General features: G+C 42.9%; 1 protein-coding gene across 1 annotated transcript in view; it reads right to left on the bottom strand.

Moving 5' to 3' along the window:
• Positions 1-22741, bottom strand: part of LRP12 (LDL receptor related protein 12) — a 75835-nt gene that overhangs the window by 23990 nt on the left and 29104 nt on the right. Inside the window, exon 3 of the mRNA XM_075825838.1 lies at positions 156-212. Within this exon, the coding sequence (XP_075681953.1) occupies positions 156-212 (57 nt within the window). The remainder of the gene's footprint in view (positions 1-155; positions 213-22741) is intronic.

Raw genomic sequence — 22741 nt, 5'->3', positions numbered from 1 at the left:
TTTGCGAATATTTTCACCAGCTTCATTTCTAGCACGCAGCAATAAACTAGATCCCAGCCACTATTTATAGGACAAAACGCTCTTGTTCTCGGCAAGTGGCACACTTTTATTCCCTAGTGCATACAGTCTGCCCAGTCATTTGTAACATCACTTACCCAGTGGGATCCCTGACAGATGAACATTTTCCGAGTGCTCAGCATGGGCGCCATATTCTAGAGGGGGAAAAAAAAATAAAAAGTGAACATTTTACGCAGCATCACAAAAAGTTTCGTTTCGTCTGTTTCTGGAAAAGGTGAGTCACAACCAATATTGTTCAGACAGACGACATCTGTATGACGTTTGGATGTTCTCCCCTTAGATTTTTATTGTTCGCTCCCACACTCCACATACCTGGCTTCCTATGAAATTGGCCTAAAGGCACTTTTACACGGGTCAATAATCAGGCAAACGAGCGTTCATAGGTTGATTGTATAGATTATGCAGCAATAAATATGATCGTTGTCTGTAGGACATCTCCCTGCATAAGGCTTCGTTCACATCTGCGTTAGGGCTCCATTCCGACGGAGCTTTCCATCGGAACGGAGCCCTGACTGACACAAACTGAAAGCTCCATGGGAAACGGCATATGTGAACATAGCCTAAACAGGGAGACGTGCTGCCGACATGATGGAAATGGGAACGAGCAATCGTAGAAACGAGCACTCGCCCCCATAGATTGAAAGGAGCAGACGAGTGCCGATCAACGAGCAGTTTAAATCGGCGCTCGTTTTCATGTATTCCATGTAATAGGACCTTAAAGAGGCTCTGTCACCACATTATAAGTGCCCATACTCCTACATAATCTGATCGGCGCTGTAATGTAGAGAACAGTGGTTTTTATTTTGAAAAACGATCATTTTTGAGCAAGTTATGAGCTAGTTTAGATTTATGCAAATGAGTTTCTCAATGGACAACTGGGCGTGTTTTTACTTTTTACCAACTGGGTGTTGTACAGAGGAGTGTGAGGCTGACCAATCAGTGTCCTACACTTCTCATTGTTCCAGCCCAGCAAGATCCACAGCAGAGTGTGATTGTGCAGTGAAAGAAGTAAACACGCCCAGTTGCTAAAAACACAATACACATCCAGTTGGAAAGAGAAAACGCCCAGTTGCCCATTAGAAAGGCTCATTTGCATAAATATAAAATTGCTCCTAACTTGGCCAAAAATGATCGATTTAAAAACAAAAACAAAAAACAACCAAAAAAACAACATTACTGTTCTCTACATTGCATCGCCGATCACATGCAATAGGAGATAGGGGTTTGAGAATCTGGTGACAGAGCCTCTAAGTGTGTGTAAATCTGAGATAAGAAAATTAGATTGTGGGCCCCATTGGATTAGTATACAGTCTCAGATTTCCTATACGCCCATAGGCCAGGTTCACACAATGCTGTTAGTTCGTATCACGTGACCCGCGGTCGGGCTGGGATATGCAGCCGTATTATGCTTGTGTGAAACTGGCCGGGCAATGGAAACCTAAGCTTGTTCATACAGGTGGTTATGGTCAAAGATAATGGTGTTCAGATGCAGAGGACAATTTCAGTTGCAGATACCGACGCAAACCTGTACACATCAACTGCACTTCGTTCTTCATGGAGACCACGTCTGGACAAGTTCAAGAAGCCAAAATTTAAAAATTTAAATCAGAGCCAGGAAAATATCATAATCCAGACGAGTTCCATTTTGGCTCCTATCATTTTTAGCTGAATAATAAAGTATTACTAGAGCAGTCTGTGTGAACTCAGGCCTAACACAAGAGTACAAGACGACCCATGTCACGGACTGTGCCCGGACGAATTGTAATGGTCTTGAAGAGCACGTGTGATCCCATATTATGATGAGCGCCGCATACACATTAGATCTTCAGGGAAATATTGATTCTGGCAACTCGTCTCGGCATGTTTGCAATAAAATCGACCTTCTGCACAGGCACGTACATGTACAAGGCCAGGACTACACCTAGAATTCTTGTAGCTCGGATTGACTTACTATTGCGCTGCAGTCCAAATGAAGACATTGGAGTTACATGTAATCTTGTAGTGAAAACCACGGACAGCCCACAGATGCATGTGTTTTACGCATCAGTTACATAGCGAAAAAAAACAAAATCAAAAGTGGTTGCGGGTGCGAGAAAAACCCATGCCACTCGCAAAGCACACTGGTGCATAATGCAACGCACACGGACAGATGTACTTGCCGTTTTTACGCACGTAAATCTGTCACGCTTGTGTGACGATCGCCTTAGAATTATCAGAGGCTGTAAGGACAACACGAGGGTTAAAGTGGTATTCCCATTTTCCTGCTTCAATTATCTGTATATCCTGCAAATTGCCTCGACTGATAAGCAGCCAAAACCTGGTATAATTCCTTTTCTCCATGCCACTCCTCGCCACCAGTGAGTTTCCAATATGTGTGTGGTACTGAAGCCCTAGCCCACGTGACCTCGCCGCAGCAGGGCTGGTATTACAACCCAGCCCGTTTCCTTTTTTGTGCACGCTCGGTTGTACTCGTATCGGAGTCCAAATTTTGAGTATAACCGAACAGGCCCGATCCCGGTTTACTACGCATGCCCAGGAACGATCCTATTTATCTGAATGAAACATCGCAAAAGTGGCCAGGCTGGAAGCTACTGCGCATGTCATATATGCTCCTGAGTACCTTGCCAGACACAAAATGCCCACAGGAATCAAAGTAAGCAAAATCTGGGGAACGGGGCATTTTTAAAAACTAAATGCATTTGCTAATAGGATAGTTTTATTTTTATTATTTGTTGAAGAATAAATTTTAAAATGAAAGAACACGGACATTCCTTTTATCTGGCATCCAATATGCAAGGAAGTCTGATAATCTGGCACTTGTTTCCTGCACAAAACGGCTGTAAATTTTGTAGTTTCCCAGGACCATTAAAATGCTTGTTATGTGGTGGGGAAACCTCTTAAATTAGATCAATGGAATGGGAATAGCCCTTTAAGAAAGGTAAGAAGCCGGATGTATGAAGTTATAGATTACACTTGGAGAATTTGACAAGCCTGGGAGAGGGCACAGGTCATACCGACACTTGTAGGACACCAACCAGACTTCAGAAAAGGTCCGTGAGAGAGTTGTATGAATAACTCCCACCACTAAAGAATACATTTTATGTAAGTCTATAGTGTGACCTGTGCCTCCCCCTGCACATTATGGAGAAAGTCAACATGTGATGGAGATAAACTAATGTAACTACGGTAAATTTAACACATTCATCTTTGAGCACCATGCATATACAAAATACCTCCTTCTGGAGGAGAGCTGTCTCTAGTGCCACCTATAGGTGACAACCTTTCAAAGAGCCTTGAAACATTACTTGCATCATCATCCAGACCAGAGACACCCATTCGTAGACAGCACAGTTTCTCAGTTGTTGCTCCTCATCAGTGCAGAGTAGTTTTCTGGTTGCCTGTGTGAGATGCCATATGTACAGGCTCTCGGAAGGTACCGATTCTCATTGCAGAGATCTGGCAAGGAGTTTTTAGGGAAATGCACACTGAAAATAAAACCAAAATACGGTCTCTATGGTGGAACAGTACCTTACGAGAGCGGCCACTCCATAGAAAGTGGAGTAACAATGCTATACAAACAGTATTTCTCTTGTATGTATCCTAAGTTACAGCCTACATTATAGCTGAGAGCCGATTTCAAAGTTCAGTTGGTGGTTATTGGAAACAGTCGACAAATTTGTCGACACACAGCTTAGTTTTGAAAAGTTTCTAAAATAGACAGAGAGTTCGTTTTTCGTTCAATTACTGTACAGTTCCAGGTGTAAAAACTATACTTTCCAAGTCACATGAGCAATCTTTGCAAACACTTAGCCAGTGAGGAATGCTGGGAGACTGCAGCTCTGAAGCCTGCAGAAATGTGAATGCAGCTCTGGAGTATAATACAAGCTGAAAAATCAGGATCAGTTCAACACACAACACAATGGCGTCTATAGAGTTACTTAACATTTTGTAGGATCGAGGACCAAATCAAGATAAAACTTAATTTTATTGGCACTGTATTTGTTGAGTGATCACAAGTGGCATGCCCCCTACTGCAGCCAACAAAATACTTTAAGGCCAAGTTCACATCTGGTAAAAATTCACACTGTGCTGTTTCTTCCAGTAAAACGATGGACACCCTAACGGAAACCATTAAAGTCAATGGGGTCCATCAAGCGCCGTTACTTTCCTTCATGTGATGGCTCCGGCACCTCTCTTTTTTCCTAGGATGGAACGGAAGGGCGAAAAACACTAGAGCTTCCAGTGCTGGGGTTAGCCCAAGGACTGAATTACTTTGGCAATAAAGTCAACCTGTCACTACAGAGATGTCCACTCTTATCTTCGCACGACAGAGTGCAAGTCCTATCACAACCACTGGGTGGCCACACACACATAGTATAGACATCTCGTGATAGAGTAACACAAAATTATGTTCTTTTCCTCTAAAGCAGGACATCTCGCGCCACGCGTTTTAGGATATGTTGAGATAAGAGAAAAGGTATGAAAGGACACGTCTATGTGAAAAGCATAACTTCTGGAGTGGTCACTCAGCCGTTAAGGGACTTGTAGCTCAGACATATCTAAATGTTGCCGCCAGGACCACCATTCATTAGTCATCGGATTGTCACATCACATCTAACTGGATTACTCCATAGAAAGTTCATTTGACAGTATGTAATATTGCAAGGCGATGACGCTGGACAGGACTTTTCCCACCTTAGACATTTACTGCATATTTAGTGAGGTCTGTGGTTTATATAGCGCCAACATATTCTGCAGCACTAGAAATACTCATTCCTTATGCAAGTCCCTATCACCACTGGGGCCCTTTCTCAATTAACCTATAAGTATTCTGATAAATCAGAATACCTGGAGGAAACCCATCCAAATACAAGAAGAACATACAAACTCCAAGCAGATGTTTCCCTTGGTCGTTATCAAAATCAAGGACCCCAATGCTGCAAGGAAATCGTGCTAAACGCTGAGCCACCGTGCTGCCCGTCCACAGGATACGCCAAAAAAAACACAAAAAAAGTAAAAAAAGTGTGATCGGGGTGACCAGTGGTCTGACACCCGATTCTGCATGTGGAGGCGCCTGAATGGAGAAATGACCACACATTTTACTGGAACAGTGGAGCAAGGTTGCTTCTCCTGGATGTAGTCACTGCCATACCCCTTGGCTTGCAGAAAAGGTGTATGAGAGTTACCCTATCTTGAGGACATGCCATAAATATCAAAGATTGGAAAACATCTTAAAGCGTTCTAGCCATGTAATGACGGAAGAGGAAGGAGCTGGACCAGCTATGAAACATTGGGGGAGATTTATCAAAACAAACAGAAAGACTGGCCTTGTTGCCTATAGCGACCAATCAGAGCTCAGCATAATTTCTTAAACTGCTGTGGAAAAATTAAAGTAGGGCTGATTGGTTGCTATGGGTAACCAGGCCTGTTTTTCTGTCAGACAATTGTCATACATGAAGTTTATTGGAGAGATTTATTGATTGTCTTTTGATGAATAGGTCACAGAGATAAAGCAATAGCGCATAGACTTTAGAGCATAGACTTATTTTCCGACAAATTGTTGTAAAACTATTATAAAACGAGTCACTTAGTGTAAATACATTGTTAAACCTTCCCCATTGCGTTTATGACAAAGCCTAGTTCACGGAGGGCATGCGACTGAGACCTATGGCCTCCGTATACTGCCGTACAGGTACTTGCTTGTTTGCATCAGCCCGTAGCATAATGCTTACTTATTCCACCATATTACCATGAGGAAGTTCTGCTTTACCAGAAAATCTGTTTTGCCATAAACATCTGAAGAAAAAGAACCATGAAGAAAATATGTGTTTATGAAAGCATAAAAGCAAACAAGAAACTAGAATACAAGAGAAGCTGAAATTCTAAGTGGCCTTAATTCAACGTGCAGATTCCTCAGGTACGAGGTAGTACAACATACTGCGTGTCTGCCCAAGGGCTGCTGCATTTTTAAACACCTAGTTTACAAAGGATTATGGAATATATTGCTGCTCAGTTATTCTTTAACCCGGTGCAACAAAAAGCAGCGACCTGAACAGAATGTAAAACGCAGTAACGCACCTCAGCACCGCTCTAAAACGTCACATTGAATGGACATAGTTTGAGTTAAGCTGGTTTGGGCCGGGCTTTCTTTCCCATTATCTTGTCCGTGTAAATATTTTATGTAATTGTAATTACCGTGAATTGAATTCTAACCAAGCGGCACCATGGGAACAGTCGGAAAAGAAGTCCCAACTTGGCGGCACATTTGGTTTTAAAGACTGAGTTCTAGAAAAAAGTATGAAATTATTTTGCCTTGTTTGCATTTTGCTCCCCCACTAACAAAAAACGGGGAGGAAACAAATATTAAACCCCCACTAACTCATAGGAAAGCGAAAACCACTCCGGACAGACAAAGATTCACTTGTCATTGTAAAAATTCTAACAGTCCCCCTCGATCGAAGTCGGACAAATCCCTGTATTAACACTTTATACTGTCCTCATTTACAGAAGCTTTGTAAAAAAAGATTCTTCTTTCCTAATTCACTAACAAGATGTTTTTATAAATTGTCTGCCACGTTAGGCTCTGTTCACATCTGAATCGTGGCTTCTGTTTATAAATGGAACTCGACAAAGCCCGGATGAAGCATACCAGCAGAGCCTGACGGACCCCATCAATGGTGTCTGTTAGGTTCCAGCGAGGTGCCAGTCGTCTGAGAGACGGAGCCCTGGATGCAGATCTAAACATGGCCTAAGGCCCCATGCACACGACCGTAAAAACTCCCGTAATTACGGGCCCATAGACTTCTATTGGTGACGGGTACCTCCCCGTATGCTTACGGGAAGGTGCCCGTGCCGTTGAAAAAGATAAAACATGTCCTATTTCAGGCCGTAATTCCGGCACGGGCAGCCCATAGAAGTCTATGGGGCTCCCGTAATTACGGGTGACTCCGTGTGTGCACCCGTAATTATGGGAGCGTTGCTAGGCGACGTCAGTAAATAGTCACTGTCCAGGGTGCTGAAAGAGTTAAACGATCGGCAGTAACTGTTTCAGCACCCTGGACAGGGGCTACCGATCACAATATAAATAAAGCTGTAAAAAAAAAAACAAAAAAAAAAAACGTTCATACTTACCCAGAACTCTCTGCTTCTTCCTCCAGTCCGGCCTCCTGGGACGACGTTACAGCCCATGTGACCGCTGCAGCCAATCACTGGCTGTAGCGGTCACATGGACTGCCGCGTCATCCAGGGAGGTCGGACTGGATGTCAAGAGAGGGACGCGTCACCAAGACAATGGCCGGGTAAGTATGAATTTATTTTACTTTTATTACGGAAAGGGCTATCCCTTCTCTCTATCCTGCAGATAGAGAGAAGGGCTGCCGATTAGTGCAGTGCAATTTTGCAGCCAAAAACGTGGCCGTAAATACGGATGGAATACGGGTCGAATACGTGTGACCAAGGACCCGTATTTACGCCAGTATTTACGGGTGGACAAAAATACGGTCGTGTGCATGAGGCCTAAGGCCTCATGCACACGACCGTAAAAACACCCGTTATTGCGGGTCGTAAGTACAACCCGCAATAACGGGCTCATAGACTTCTGTTAGCCACGGGTACCTTCCCGTTTTCTCACGGGAAGCTGCCCATGCCGCTAAAAAAAATAGAACATGTTCTATTTTTCGGGCCGTCCTGCTATACTTTATAATGGCAGCACGGCTCGGAAAAGCGGCCGGCTGCCCGTGGCCGGCCATGCTCGTAATTACGAGCACGGTCGTGTGCATGAGGCCTCACAGGATGTTTTTATAAATGGTCTGCCACGTTAGGCTCTGTTCACATCTGCATCGTGGCTTCTGTTTATAAATGGAACTCGACAAAGCCCGGATGAAGCATACCAGCAGAGCCCGACGGACCCCAACAATGGTGTCTCTTAGGTTCCAGCGAGGTGCCAGTCGTCTGAGACACAGAGCCCTGGATGCAGATATGAACATGGCCTAACATACAGTGGAGCAGCAGCCCGGTCACAGTCACTGTCTAAGCCTGCTCACTCCCATTACACTTACCACCACCTACCCGCTCACATTGCAGACAGGGAGAGATCGGCTTTCTGCTTTAATCAATGCCGATGCCTGGGATCACAATACTTTATCAGATACCAAGTTCCCTCTGCAGACAAACATGTGGCTTGTAACTCCAAGTTAAGAATTTCAAGGTGTTTTTTTTGTTTTTTTTAATAGACATTGTCCCTTCAGCAGGGAACAAGTAAAGTTTTTGCTGTGCCCATGGTATGAGGTAAGTTGGGTACTCAGGGGGTGGGTGACCGCAGGGGCAAAAGAACATTAGGCCCAACTGTAATTAACGGGGGAAAAGAGGTAGGCATTGCTATGGCCTGCGATATCACCTGCCATACTGCAGAGGAGCTGATGGCGAGTACCAGAGATGAAATCTGCAGCATTTAAAAATATGCAAACCAGAATAAAGTCCATAATATGCCATCCAAATACATAAAAAAGTAACACTAAACATAAAAGCTTTATCTACATAAACTATGCAATGTAATGCCGGCTCCTGACCCCAGTGAAAGGGCTTTCTTCAACAGGTTAGACAGTAAATTTAGAGAAAATATCTGAAATTTCATCTGATCAATTGCATTTTTATAAAAACACCACGTGAAAAATAAATAAAAACGAAAACCAAGAACATACCGAAAAACAAAGTATATTCTGTGATCATCCCCTGCTTTGTGAGTACTCTGCAGGTAAAGCTGCCAAATACGATGGGGTGACTGACAGCTCACGCAGACAACATGGAGGCTTCATGCAATAGCAGGAGAGGGGTCTCGGCAAAATGCGCCAAGAGCTAAAAATATGAATTGCACATGGATAGACAGCTGCCCGGGAGAACAACTTGTAATGTCAATTCTGCAGCTTTGCAAACAGAATATTAAACATTTAAAGAGAGTGAGGACTTGGCACAGAAACAAGTGCATTTTTCTTTCCGATGTAGTAAATATAAAATCATGGGCAGAGATAAAAATGACAAAAACGGAAAAAATAAAAAAATAAAAAAAAAAAAAATGTATATATATATATATATATATATATATATAAAAATTAAGAAATCAAATATGTAAAAAAAAAAAAAAAAAAAAAAAAAAAAATGGGTCTCTTATCAAAAAACTGTAACGCAATACATTATCGGACATCTCAGACCTAGACCAGCCTACAGATCAAGGCAAAAATAGATTGGGGATCTGCGGTTTTAACTTACGGCGTTGTCGTCCATAACAACCTTCAAAGGTCAACCATGAATGACAAGTCATTTAGAAAATGGCCGTCTGATAGCCCCAACATACAGCTAGCTTATCTCAACCCCCATATGTCTGCTCACTTACCTATTCACAAGGAACCGAGGATTTGGTGGACATGTGACAGGTTGAGTAAAAAAGTGGAAAGTAATACAGACCTCAATTCACACTACGATGGACTAGTTCATAATCTACCTATGGACGGTTTCAGAATGTGCGGCTCCATAGTTTCCACCAGACAAGGATGAGATCTCACGAGACAGAGTTGAGAAAGAAGTGGCTGACACTGAACATAAGAAATTTGAAGAAAGATTACACGTGCAGCCTCCCAATTCTTTACAGTTTGCGCAGCCGCCACAATATAAGGAGCAAGTGCGCACAGAGTAATCCAGCCAGACACTGGAGTCTTCGGGAAGGTCACGGCGGGTCATCGTGTCTTATAGAAAGTGCGTTCAGAAAGGAGACTAAACACAATCAACGAGCTAACGCCACAAAGATCCAGTAATACATCGTATTCTATATAGTACGTGCACCAAATTTACACACGTAAAACAAGATATATATTTTTTTATTATTGTGCGCCATTATCTGACCTGCCAATCAGCCCTCCCCACTCTATAAAATACACAGGGTAGGATTTAGCAATACGGTTATAGGGTGCATTAATTCATCCGCGAAGACTGCACTAAATTTATTAAAAGAGCATGATAAATTATAAATTAATCACATCTCGCTAGGCATATTAGATCCATTTCTCTTACTTATGCCACATGTATGCCAACATTTTGCGCCATATGACAACTTTAACGCCCCTTATACGGCAAATTCTTGAAACCGGTTTTGAGAGGCAGGGTCTAAAAACACAATTAAACTCCATGTTTGTTGTCCTCCACAGTCGGAGGTCTAGCTCTAAGTCTTCTGAATGACTTCCTTCGGTGCAGGGGGGGGGGGGGTCGCCAAAGAGCAGCTGATCGCTGCTGACAGGCGCCCCGTATGTCGGACACCTGCAGCAGCTTTAGGAAGAGCCAGGAAATTACGGCGTTCTGACTGGGGTTTGTGACGGCCAGGGAGTGGACCAGTCCAGTCACCTTACGTCGGTGACATGAGGTCAGAGGACTCAGGTCAGGGGACAGGCCCACTCCTGTGCTGCACCCTTCCAGCTCTGCCTCTACTGTGCTCTGCTGTTACATACAGCCGACAAGCAGAAGAGGAAGCTCCACCCACAGCCCGTGCTGATCGGTGATGCTGTCAGCAAGGAGACATGGAGTGTGTGTGTGTGTCTCTGTCCTTGTATGTGTATATGTCACAGAAGTGTGTGTGTGTGTGTGTGTGTGTGTGTGTGTGTGTGTGTGTGTGTGTGTGTGTGTGTGTGTGTGTGTGTGTCTTAAATTATCTATTCTCAGAGAGTTATCACTGTTATCTGTGATACATAGGACTGCAGGCAACATCTACCACATTATCTGTAATCAGAGTTATAACGGTTATCTGTGGTGTTGCATAGGACTGCAGGTAACACTACTATCTGTACTCAGAGATATCACTGTGTTATCTGCGGTGTTACATAGGACTGCAGGTCACATCTACATTACAGAGGATCATGGGTATGGTGGGTTACAAGACAGGAGACAGTAAGGGATGTAAACAAACAGAAAGAGCAGCAGTGACGATGGAAATCAAACAGAAACTGGTTAGAAGTTTAATATTGGGTATTAGGGAAGGCAAACCAAGGCTGGGGGACACTTTTTCGATTTTTTTTTTTCCTGGACTACCCCTTTAAGCATTCGAAATTTTGGTTGTTTTCGGCTTTTGCCAGCCCCCTATGAGCAGCGTGAAATAAGTTTGTTAGTCCTACTGTAAAAAAGTGACAGCTCTATTATTAAATCTTTATTTATATAGCGCCAACATATTACGCAGCACTTCACAATTTAGAGAGGACATGAAAACAAACAATATCAGACATTACATAGTGACAAAGTTAATTTACAATTCAAACCTGGGGAGTGAGGACCCTGCTCGCAAGAGCTTACAATCTATGAGGACATAAGGGAGACACAAAGTGTAACAGTGTTTGTTCTGTACAATGGTCCGGCCATCTTTTTATACACATGCGGTGGTAACAAAGCTGCATGAGCCGGTCACCAGCCAGTATCCGTGTATGACGGACATGAAGAGAAGGAGTGTGAGGGAATCTTATTCTGATGACTAATCTAAAAGGAGGGCCATGGAAAGGAGTCAGATTAGGGAATGTTATAGGCCTGTCTAAATAGATGTGTTTTCAGGGCACGTTTAACCCCTTAAGGACGCAGCCTAGTTTGGGCCTTAAGGCTCAGAGCCCATTTTTCAAATCTGACATATTTCACTTTATGTGGTAATAACGTCGGAATGCTTAAACCTATCCAAGCGATTCTGAGATTGTTTTCTCGTGACACTTTGGGCTTCATGTTCGTGGTAAAATTTGGTCGATATATTCAGTCTTTATTTGTGAAAAATTGCAAAATTTAGAGAAAATTTACAAAAAAAAGCATTTTTCAGAATTTAAATGCATCTGCTTGAAAAACAGACGGTTATACCACCCAAAATAGTTACTAGTTCACATTTCCCATATGTCTACTTTAGATTGGCATCGTTTTTTGAACATTCTTTTATTTTTCTTGGACGTTACGAGGCTTAGAACATAAACAGCAATTTCTCATATTCTTAAGAAAATTTCAAAAGCCTTTTTTTGAAGGTGCCAGTTCAGTTCTGAAGTGGATTTGAGGGGCCTATGTATTAGAAACCCCCATAAAACACCCCATTTTAAAAACTAGACCCCTCAAAGTATTCAAAACAGCATATAGAAAGTTTTTTAACCCTTCAGGCATTTCACAGGAATTAAAGCAAAGTGGAAATGAAATTTGCAAATTTCATTTTTTCTGCTGAATTTCAATTTTATTCAATTTTTTTTTAGTAACAGAGAAGGTTTTACCAGAGAAACACTACTAAATATGTATTGTCCAGATTCTGCAGTTTTTAGAAATGTCCCACATGTGGCCCTACTGCGCTCGTGGACTAAAACACAAGCCCTAGAAGCAAAGAAGCACCTAGTGCATTTTGAGGCCTCTTTTTTATTAGAATATATTTTAGGCAGCATGCCAGGTTTGAAGAGGTGTTGAGGTATCAAAACAATGGAAACCCACCAGAAGTGACCCCATTTTGGAAATTACACCCCTCAAGGAATTCATTTATGGTTTTTGTTATCATTTTGACCGCACAGTTTTTTCACAGCACCTATTTGAATTGGGCTGTGAAATGAAAAAAATGATATTTTTTCCAATAAAATGTCATTTTTGATCAAATTTTCTTATTTTCACAGGGAACAACATACCCCATTTTGTTGCCCAATTTGTCCTTAGTGCGGCAATACCCCATTTGTGGTGATAAACTGCCGTTTGGGCCCATGGGAGGGCTCAGAAGGAAAGGAGCGCTATGTGTTTGTTGGAGTCCAGATTTTGCTGGATTGGTATTCGGGTGCCATGTCGCATTTGCAGAGCCCCAGAGGTATCAAAGCAATGGAAACCCACCAGAAGTGACCCCATTTTGGAAACTACACCCCTCAAGGAATTCATTTATGGTTTTTTTTATCATTTTGACCGCACAGGTTTTTCACAGCACCTATTTGAATTGGGCTGTGAAATGAAAAAAATTATATTTTTTCCAATAAGATGTCATTTTTGATCAAAATTTCTTATTTTCACAGGGAACAACATACCCCATTTTGTTGCCCAATTTGTCCTTAGTGCGGCAATACCCCATTTGTGGTGATAAACTGCCGTTTGGGCCCATGGGAGGGCTCAGACGGAAAGGAGCGCTATGTGTTTGTTGGAGTCCAGATTTTGCTGGATTGGTTTTCGGGTGCCATGTTGCATTTGCAGAGCCCCAGAGGTATCAAAGCAATGGAAACCCACCAGAAGTGACCCCATTTTGGAAACTACACCCCTCAAGGAATTCATTTATGGTTTTTGTTATCATTTTGACCGCACAGTTTTTTTCACAGCACCTATTTGAATTGGGCTGTGAAATGAAAAAAATGATATTTTTTCCAATAAGATGTCATTTTTGATCAAAATTTCTTATTTTCACAAGGAACAACATACCCCATTTTGTTGCCCAATTTGTCCTTAGTGCGGCAATACCCCATTTGTGGTGATAAACTGCCCTTTGGGCCCATGGGAGGGCTCAGAAGGAAAGGACCACCATTTGGCCTACTGGAGCTTTTCTGGTGCTAAGTCATGTGTGCAGAAGCCCCTGAGGTACCAGTACAGTTGAAACCCCCGAGAAGTGACCCCATTTTAAAAACTACACCCCTTAAGACATTCATCTAGAGGTGTAGTGAGAATTTTGACCCCACAGGTACTGTGTAAAAGATAATGCGCAGCAGATGGTGCAGTGTGAGATTTGCAATTTTATATATGTATATGCCATTTCAGTGTCCAATATAGTGTGCCCAGCATGCGCCACCGGAGATATACACCCCTTAAATTGTAATGTGGGTTCTCCTGGGTACGACAATACCCTACATGTGGCTGTTATCAGCTGCCTGGGCATACGGCAGGGCTCAGAAGGGAAAGATGAGGGGGGTAAGCTGTGCGGAGTGCATCAGGGTAAATTAAAAATCAAGGGATGTATGATACATTTTAAAACAATCTTTTATACAGAGCCCTGGTTTTTCGGGACACGTGTCACATTGGTATATTGTGTTCTTCCTTATCCCCCTCTTATAGCAGACTCTGCACCTCTTTTGACTCTTTCCCTTTCCACCGGTTTGGGGACCTTCTCCTGGAAAGTGTTGCCCTGGTACGATGCGTGTGGCCTCGCTTCCAGAAGTACTGGGTGCCCCCCCTTCCTGGTCCCTAAAGATTAGATCTTGAAATTCCAGGAAAGTTCCCCTCTGGCCTGCACATCGACGTAGCACGTACACATTGTACAAAGCCATCTGTATGATGTGCCCGGCCAGCTTCTTATACCACACCGCATGGCGCTGTAGGGCTTCAGGACTTGATTTGACAAGTCCATCCCTCCCATATACCTATTGTAGTCCAGGATGCAGTCTGGTTTGGGGGTGGCCTTTCCTTCATATATCCTAAATTTGTAGGTATACCCTGATGCACTCTCGCACAGCTTATACATCTTCACGCCATACCTTGCCCTCTTACCTGGCAGGTACTGGCGGAATTGAACCCTCCCTTTAAAATGTACCAGGGACTCATCAATAGAAAAACACTTCTCGGGGGTGTATGCTTGGGAAAACCGGGCACTGGAACGGTCTAATAGGGGTCCCCGTTTATACAAACGGTCAAAACTGGGGTCATCTCGGGGTGGGCACGGCTCATTATCAGTATAATGTAAGAAGCGAAGTATTGCCTCATTTATTTATTTTTTTAGGTTCCAGTTCATTTCTGAAGTTGCTTTGAGGGGCCCATATATTAGAAACCCCTATCAAACACCCCATTTTAGAAACTAGACCCCTCAAAGTATTCACAACAGCATTTAGAAAGTTTATGAACCCTTTAGGTGTTTCACAGAAATTTAGAGCAAAGTAGAGGTGAAATTTACTCTTTTTATACCATTGTTTTTTATAACACAAAAGGATTTATCAGAGAAACGCAACTCAATACTTATTGCCCAGATTCTGCAGTTTTGAGAAATATCCCACATGTGGCCCTAGTGCGGTAATGGACTGAAGCACCGGCCTCCGAAGCAAAGGAGCACCTAGCGGATTTTGAGCCCTCTTTTTTATTAGGCACCATGTCCGGTTTGAAGAGGTCTTGTGGTGCCAAAACATTGGAAACCCCCCAAAAGTGACCCCAATTTGGAAACTAGACCCCTTGAGGAATCCATTGTAGTTTTCATGGGGTGCATGCGACTTTTTGATCAGTTTTTATTCCATTTTTAGGTGGCGTGGTGACTAATAAACAGCAATTCTACTATTGTTTTTGTATACTTTTTTTTTTACAGCGTTCACCGTGCGCTATAAATGATATATTAACTTTATTCTGCGGGGCGATACGATTACGGCGATACCAGATGTTTATAGTTTTTTTTTATGTCTTATGGCGTTTGCACAATAAAATACGTTTTGTAAACAATCATTCACTTTTTGTGTTACCTTATTCTAAGAGCCAGAACGTTTTTATTTTTCAATCAATAAAGCCGTGCGAGGACTTATTTTTTGCGTAACGAACTGTATTTTCCATCAGTACCATTTTTAGGTACATGCGACTTTTTGATCTCTTTTTATTCCATTTTTTGGGAGGTGAAGTGACCAAACAATTGTGATTGTGGTACGGTTTATTAATATTTTTTTTTACGGCGTTCACCGTGCGGGATAAATAACAAAATAATTTTGTAGTTCAGGCCGTTACGGACGCGGCGATACCAATTATGTATAGTTTATTTGTTTGTTTATATATTTTTATTAATAATAAAGGACTGATAAGGGAAAAAGGGGGACTTTTACTTTTATTACTTTTAAAACTTTTATTTTCTTATTTTTACACATCTTTTTTTAACTTTTTTTTTACTTTATTACTTTGTCCCACTAGGGGACTTGAGGGCAGGAGGCCCTGATCGCTATTCTAATACACTGCACTACATGCGTAGTGCAGTGTATTAGAACTGTCAGCTACTCACTGACAGCAAGCATAGTGGGTCCTGACGTTGTCAGGACCCACTAGGCTTCCGTCTATGGCATAGCCGGACGCCATTGTTTGGTGTCCGGTTGCCATAGTCACCATCGCCGGCCGCTATCGCGTAGCAGGCCGGCGATGGCAGCTTAACCCCTAAAAAGCCGCGATCTCTATAGAACGCGGCTTTTAAGGGGTTAATCAGCGGGGACACAGCGATCGGTCCCCGCTGTAGGAGCTGTGACAGCTGCTGAACAAGACAGCAGCGTCACAGCTCCTGTATGTGTCGGGAGGACGGCCGAAACGGCCGTTACTCCCGAGACGTACTATTACGGCATGGAGCGCGAACGATACAGCTGCCATGACGTAATAGTACGTCAAGGAGCGGGAAGTGGTTAAAACTGTGGATATTGGGAATTAATAGGATTGTCCGGGGTAGCGCATTCCAGAGCACGGGTGAAGCACGAGAAAAGCTTGGAGACGGGAATGGGAGGTTCAGATTATGGAGGATTTTAATCTAAGGTCGTTGGCAGAACGTAGAGCCCGAGTAGGGTGGTGGACAGAGATGAGGGAGGAGATGTAAGGAGGTGCAGCACTGTGGAGAGCTTTGTGGGTGAGAGTAAGAAGTTTGAATTTTATTCTGAAGGGGATGGGCAACCAGTGCAGTGACTGGCACAGATTAGAGGCATTGGTGTAGCGGTTGGTCATAAATATGAGCCTGGCTGCTGCATTGAGGATAGATTGGAGAGGGGAGAGAGTTTAGTGAGGGGAAGACCGATAGTCAAGACGAGAGTGAATCAGAGCAACAGTGAGCGTTTTGGCGGTTTCCTCCGTAAGAAAAGAGCGGATTCTGGAGATGTTAAATCTGCTTAGGAGTTATGGTAGTGCCACACACAGATGGAGACATTAGGTTTAGGAAGGTTGGTAGATGGTGGGAACACAAGGAGCTCAGTTTTAGAAAGATTCCGTTTCAGATAGAGAGAGGACATGATGTTAGACACAGCCAATTACTGGTGTTTTGTATTAGAACAGCGGTGACGTCATGGGAAGAGCTATATAATTGGGAGCGTAGAGATGGTACTGGAAGCCAAATCTGCTGATGGGTTGTCCAATAGGGGCTGTGTAGAGAGAAGAGGAGCGGACCTAGGACTGAGCCCTGAGGAACCCCGATAGCAAGTGGAAGAGGAGAAGTAGAACCGGAAAATGACACACTGAACGAGCGGTCAGAGAGATAGGAGGAAAACCAAGAGAGCCGTGTCCTTGAGGCCAATAGAGTGGAGCATGTTAAAAAGGCTCGGTCACCAGATTTTGCAACCCCTATCTGCTATTGCAGCAGATAGGCGCTGCAATGTAGATTACAGTAACGTTTTTATTTTTAAAAAAACGAGCATTTTTGGCCAAGTTATGACCATTTTCGTATTTATGCAAATGAGGCTTTCAAAAGTACAACTGGGCGTGTTGAAAAGTAAAAGTCCAAGTGGGCGTGTATTATGTGTGTACATCGGGGCGTGTTTACTTCTTTTACTAGCTGGGCGTTCTGACGAGAAGTATCATCCACTTCTCTTCAGAACGCCCAGCTTCTGGCAGTGCAGATCTGTGACGTCACTCACAGGTCCTGCATCGTGTCGGCACCAGAGGCTACAGTTGATTCTGCAGCAGCATCAGCGTTTGCAGGTAAGTAGCTACATCGATTTACCTGCAAATGCCGATGCTGCTGCAGAATCATCTGTAGCCTCTGGTGCCGATGTGTCCTCGCTCGTCCGACACGATGCAGGACCTGTGAGTGACGACACAGCGTGATCTCTGGAGAACACGGCTGTGTCTGCACTGCCAGAAGCTGGGCGTTGTGAAGAGAAGAAGTGGATGATACTTCTATACACAACGCCCAGCTAGTAAAAGTAGTAAAAACGCCCCGATGTACGCACATAATACACGCCCAGTTGTACTTTTACTTTTCAACACGCCCAGTTGTACTTTTGCAAGCCTCATTTGCATAAATACGAAAATGGTCATAACTTGGCCAAAAATGCTCGTTTTTTAAAAATAAAAACGTTACTGTAATCTAAATTGCAGCGCCGATCTGCTGCAATAGCAGATAGGGGCTGCAAAATCTGGTGACAGAGCCTCTTTAAGTAGGAGTTCGTGGTCTACAGTGTCAAAGGCTGCAGAGAGATCCAGAAGAATCAGGAGAGAGTAGTGTTCTCTTTTGGAAAACCCCCGATCAAAGCCGAAGGAATCCAGGATTTATAGACGATGAAAGAAATGTTAGAGAGGTGCAGAGCATCATGGTAACAAACGTAGACATGATAATCATAATGTATGGGACATATATCCAGTATTGTAGATTAGTTAAAGCACACCTGTTCTCCAAGTGTCACCGAAGCACAAACACAATGAACGTTACGTAAGAGAAAAAACAGACTACAACTACCATGCAAACAAGGTTTTACAACTCACATTTGCAGCAGGTGGTGGGTAGAATAAATAGCCGGATACAAATAACCGAACAGTTAAAAAGAAATCTAGCGTGAAAATGTGTAAAGCACAAGTCAATGGTTTGCCCAAAAAACACACTTCTATGATAAGATTAGGGGGGGGGGGGGGGGGCTGGGAACCCCAAGGAGCAAGAGAACACGTTAAGCCCTTTTAGACTGGGCGATTATCAGGCAGACGTGGGCTCATAGAACGCTCGTTCATCTGCTGGTCGTAACTCTTTAGAAAACTGAAATATTGTCGTCGTTGGCAGCACATCTCCCTGTGTCAACGGGGAGATGTGCTGCCAAAATGCTGATAATGTATGGGGACGAGTGATTGGAGTAACGAGAGCTTGTCCCCATCCATAGCTCCTTGTGACAGGAGCAGACGAAAGCCGATCAACGTGTTGTCCCGTTGATTGGCACTCGTTGCATCGGTCAAAATTGGACGATGGAATAGGGACTTTAATCCAGATATGAAATAGAGGTGGACGCACGCATTTTTAACAATGGGACATCACGATCAGCACTTGGTCTCTAGCAGAGGTGCTTTTCCTACGCAAACTCCCAATCCTCTAAGGAACAACGGTCCAGTATAGGATGAAACAAGGGCTAGAAGAGGAAGGTTGGGAAAGATTGAGGCAAGTACAATGTGAGACCTGTACAGCACAATAGAAAATTAACTGTTTAAACCAAGTTTTTAGGTTAAAAAAAAATTATATTTTTTTTCAAAATATATAGCGAGTCAGTGTTTAAAAAACAAAACGTAATAGTCATATGTAAATTACATCATTAGCAGAGGAAAAGCAAGCAAGAGATTGACAAACAAATTTTAGGTTTTCTCATTATCACAGGCAGGATTACAATGAAAGGTAACATACATAATTACAATGTTACAGAGCATGCCCACAACACTCTCCAATAGAAGTCAATGGGTCATCTCCAGACTATTATTTCATACGATCCATATGGCTGCTGTAAAGCATTTGTAGAAATCAGGGGTGGGGAACCTTTTTTCAGCCAAGGGCCATTTGGATATTTCTAAATTCACAGGCCATACAAAATCATCAACTTAAAAATGAGCCTGCTATATTTGGTCAAACATTTATTTAACTCACCCCTAATGTGATGTCTGGACCTGCTTCTCTTGTGAGATGTGTGACGTTACCCGGTATTGATGATGTTGCTACTGCGTCGGTCAGTCTGGAGCGGTTGACGCTTTGGCAAGTTTTGAAAAGAACTGCTCGCAACAGTAAGGCCCCATGCACACTTCAGCGTGCCGTTGAACGGCCGCTAATGACGGTTCCGTGAATCACGGACGACACACCGATGGCTTCTGTGTGCAGCCCGTTGTTTCACGGACCAAATCAATGCAAAGGCCGAGACTGTTCCGTCAAAAACAGGCAGGAGTAGGACCTGCACTACTTTTGACGGAACGGTCGCACTGGCCCCATTGAAATGAATGTGTCAGTTAAGAAAAGGGATAGCACCCTGATGAAAAACTGAAGTGGCCTAAGGGTCAGTTCACACGTAGTTTGACACGTTTTTTCATCGGAAACCGCGTCAAAAACGGCTGAAAATTTCTCCCACTGATTTCAATGCGAGGCGGAGAAGTATTTTCCCGCGAGTGGAGAAACTGCTCGTGGGAAAAAGGAGACATGCCCTAAAATGCTTTACTATTTGGTTTTAACCCCTTAACGAGGAGCGATGACTATATCAGTTGCAATCAGGCATTCGTTCCTGCATATATCTGTCACTCTGATCGGGTGGGTACGGTCAGTGTACCCACGCGTTCAGCGGCAGGAGCATGGCTGTTGTATACATCCTGGCTCCTGCCCCAACTGCCAGAATCGAATCGCGCTCAGATTCCAGCAGTTTAACCCATTAGATGCCGCTGTCAATAGCGACATCGAATGTGTTTGATTGACAGAGGGAGGGAGCTCCCTCGGTCACCCCATTGGCAAAGCAATCGCAGGGCGATGTTGGGTTTCCATGGCAGCCGGGGGCCTAACAAAGGTCCCCAGGTCTGCATTCAGCAACTGCCTATAGACCGCCTGTCCGTTTTACACAGGCAATAATGCTTTGGTATACTAAGTATATCAAAGCATTATATAAGCGATCAGCAGACCGTATAGTGAAGTCCCCTAGTGGGACCAAAAAATAAATAAAGGATTACAGTAAAAACAACAAAACCACTTTTTTCCCCCAAAAGTGTTTTTATTTAGTAAAAAAAAAAGTGTTAAAAAAAATAATTAAAAAAAATACATATATGGTATCGCCGTGATCGTAACAACTCAAACAATAAAGTTAACACATAAATTAAACCGACGGGTGAACGGCGTCCAAAAACACCACGCAAAAATTATTTTTCTCCCATTCCCACCATAAAAAGATAAAAATAAAAGTTAGTCAATAAGTCCCATGTACCCCGAAATACTACCAATGAAAAACTACACCTGGTCCCGCAAAAAACAAGCCCACAGATGGCTACATTGACGGAAAAATCGAAATGTGGCGATGCAAAAAATAAATTTATTTTGTTTTTGTAAAAGGGTTTTTATTTTGCAAACGTAGGTGAACATAAAACCTTTACATATTTGGTATTCGCTTAATCGTGCCGACCCATAAAATAAAAAGGCAACATGTTATTTAATGCCGAATAGTGAAAGGCATAAATTTATAACCTGAAAATCAATGCTGGAGTAGCCGTTTATTTTAGGAAAGGAATTGAATATAACATTAATAAAAGTAAATCAATGTATTATATGCACCCAAAAATGGTGCAATTGAGAAATACAACTCGTCCCGCAAAAAACAAGCGCATATACAGCTATGTTGATGAAATAAAGAGAGAGAAAAAAAAAAAAAAAAAAAAAAAAAAAAAGGAGGTTACGACTCTTAGAATGCAACAGTGAAAAGAAAACAAAAATTCCTTGGTCATTAACGCGCAAAATGGCCTGTTCATTAAGGGGTTAATTCGAAAAATAAATAAAGTTAGGTGACTAATTGTTTGAGATTAGATATTAGTAGGTTACAAGAAATAGCACCACAATGGGTGGTGCCTGGTATTGCAGCGCGGCCCCTTTCAAGCAGCCAGTTATGAAAAAGGCAACAGGAAGTGCTGCCATATTGGTTGTCACTTCTGAATTCAATTCTCAGCAGAGAAGGTAAAATTATTAGGGTATGTTCACACAACCTATTTTCAGGCGTAATTCGGGCGGTCATGTACTTTCTTGCCACCACTGACCAAAATTTGAAAAATCAATGGGAGGCAGAAAGAACCTGAAGGAATTCTGAAGCAGATTTTTTACAAAAACAGTGTGAACAGGGCCTTATAGTTTATCGTGTATATAACAGCTCCATGACAGTCACTGAAGAAACTGCTTGCAGGAGTGGTTATCAATTTGCTAGAAATCAGTCTAAACAGACGGACTACTACGAATACACGGAGACCATTTATTGGACATCCACATATGCTTTAACATCTGCCACCACTACCCACAGGGATATATGGTGTGAAATACTTAGAGTACTGAAAGGGTTACTCATGGTAGAGTAAATACACCCACCCCCCACCGTTGAACTCACTACTATTTAATAGATCAATACGTTTCTAGCTGTAGCAGCGCGTGCTCGCAGGACAACGCCGGCGTGAGACTACAGCCGGGTACACGGATCCAGTCAGTAGCTCAAACACGTTCATCCAGTTAGTTGGCGATTGGCCCAGTAGTTTGGTTTACTAATATAAAAATTAACAAAAAAAACTCTTGCAAAAGTCCACAACGTTTTGCAACCAATTCTCGTCCTGGTGCCAACAATATCACCTCCCCCATATATTATTATAATTACCGCGTATGATTGTCACGGGGTCGCGTTATGTTATGTAGTATAACAGGTCTGATTATGATAACTGCTATAAATAAAATAGATGTCCCGCAATATTTTAGGTCTAAATTTAGAAAAGAGCGGGCGGTCTATAGAAATATTCGCTGATACAAAGGGTTTATTTGACCCCGGATGAGTGCCGAGCCCTTTTTTTTTTTAGCCAATGTTGATTGTGCTCCCATTCATTTTTTTTTTCCTATGATGCGAGCGTTGTTTTTTGTTTTACTTTGGTTGGAGCCGGTTCTCACCTGCGTTAGAGGCTCCGACTGAAAATACCAGAAACTTGTTTTCGGTAAAACCACAGACACCCCAACGGAAACCCAATGAAATACATCCGTTGG

The sequence above is a fragment of the Rhinoderma darwinii genome, chromosome 5 (assembly GCF_050947455.1).
Source record: "Rhinoderma darwinii isolate aRhiDar2 chromosome 5, aRhiDar2.hap1, whole genome shotgun sequence".
Lineage (NCBI taxonomy): Eukaryota > Metazoa > Chordata > Amphibia > Anura > Rhinodermatidae > Rhinoderma > Rhinoderma darwinii.
This window is presented reverse-complemented; position numbering and strand designations above follow the sequence as displayed.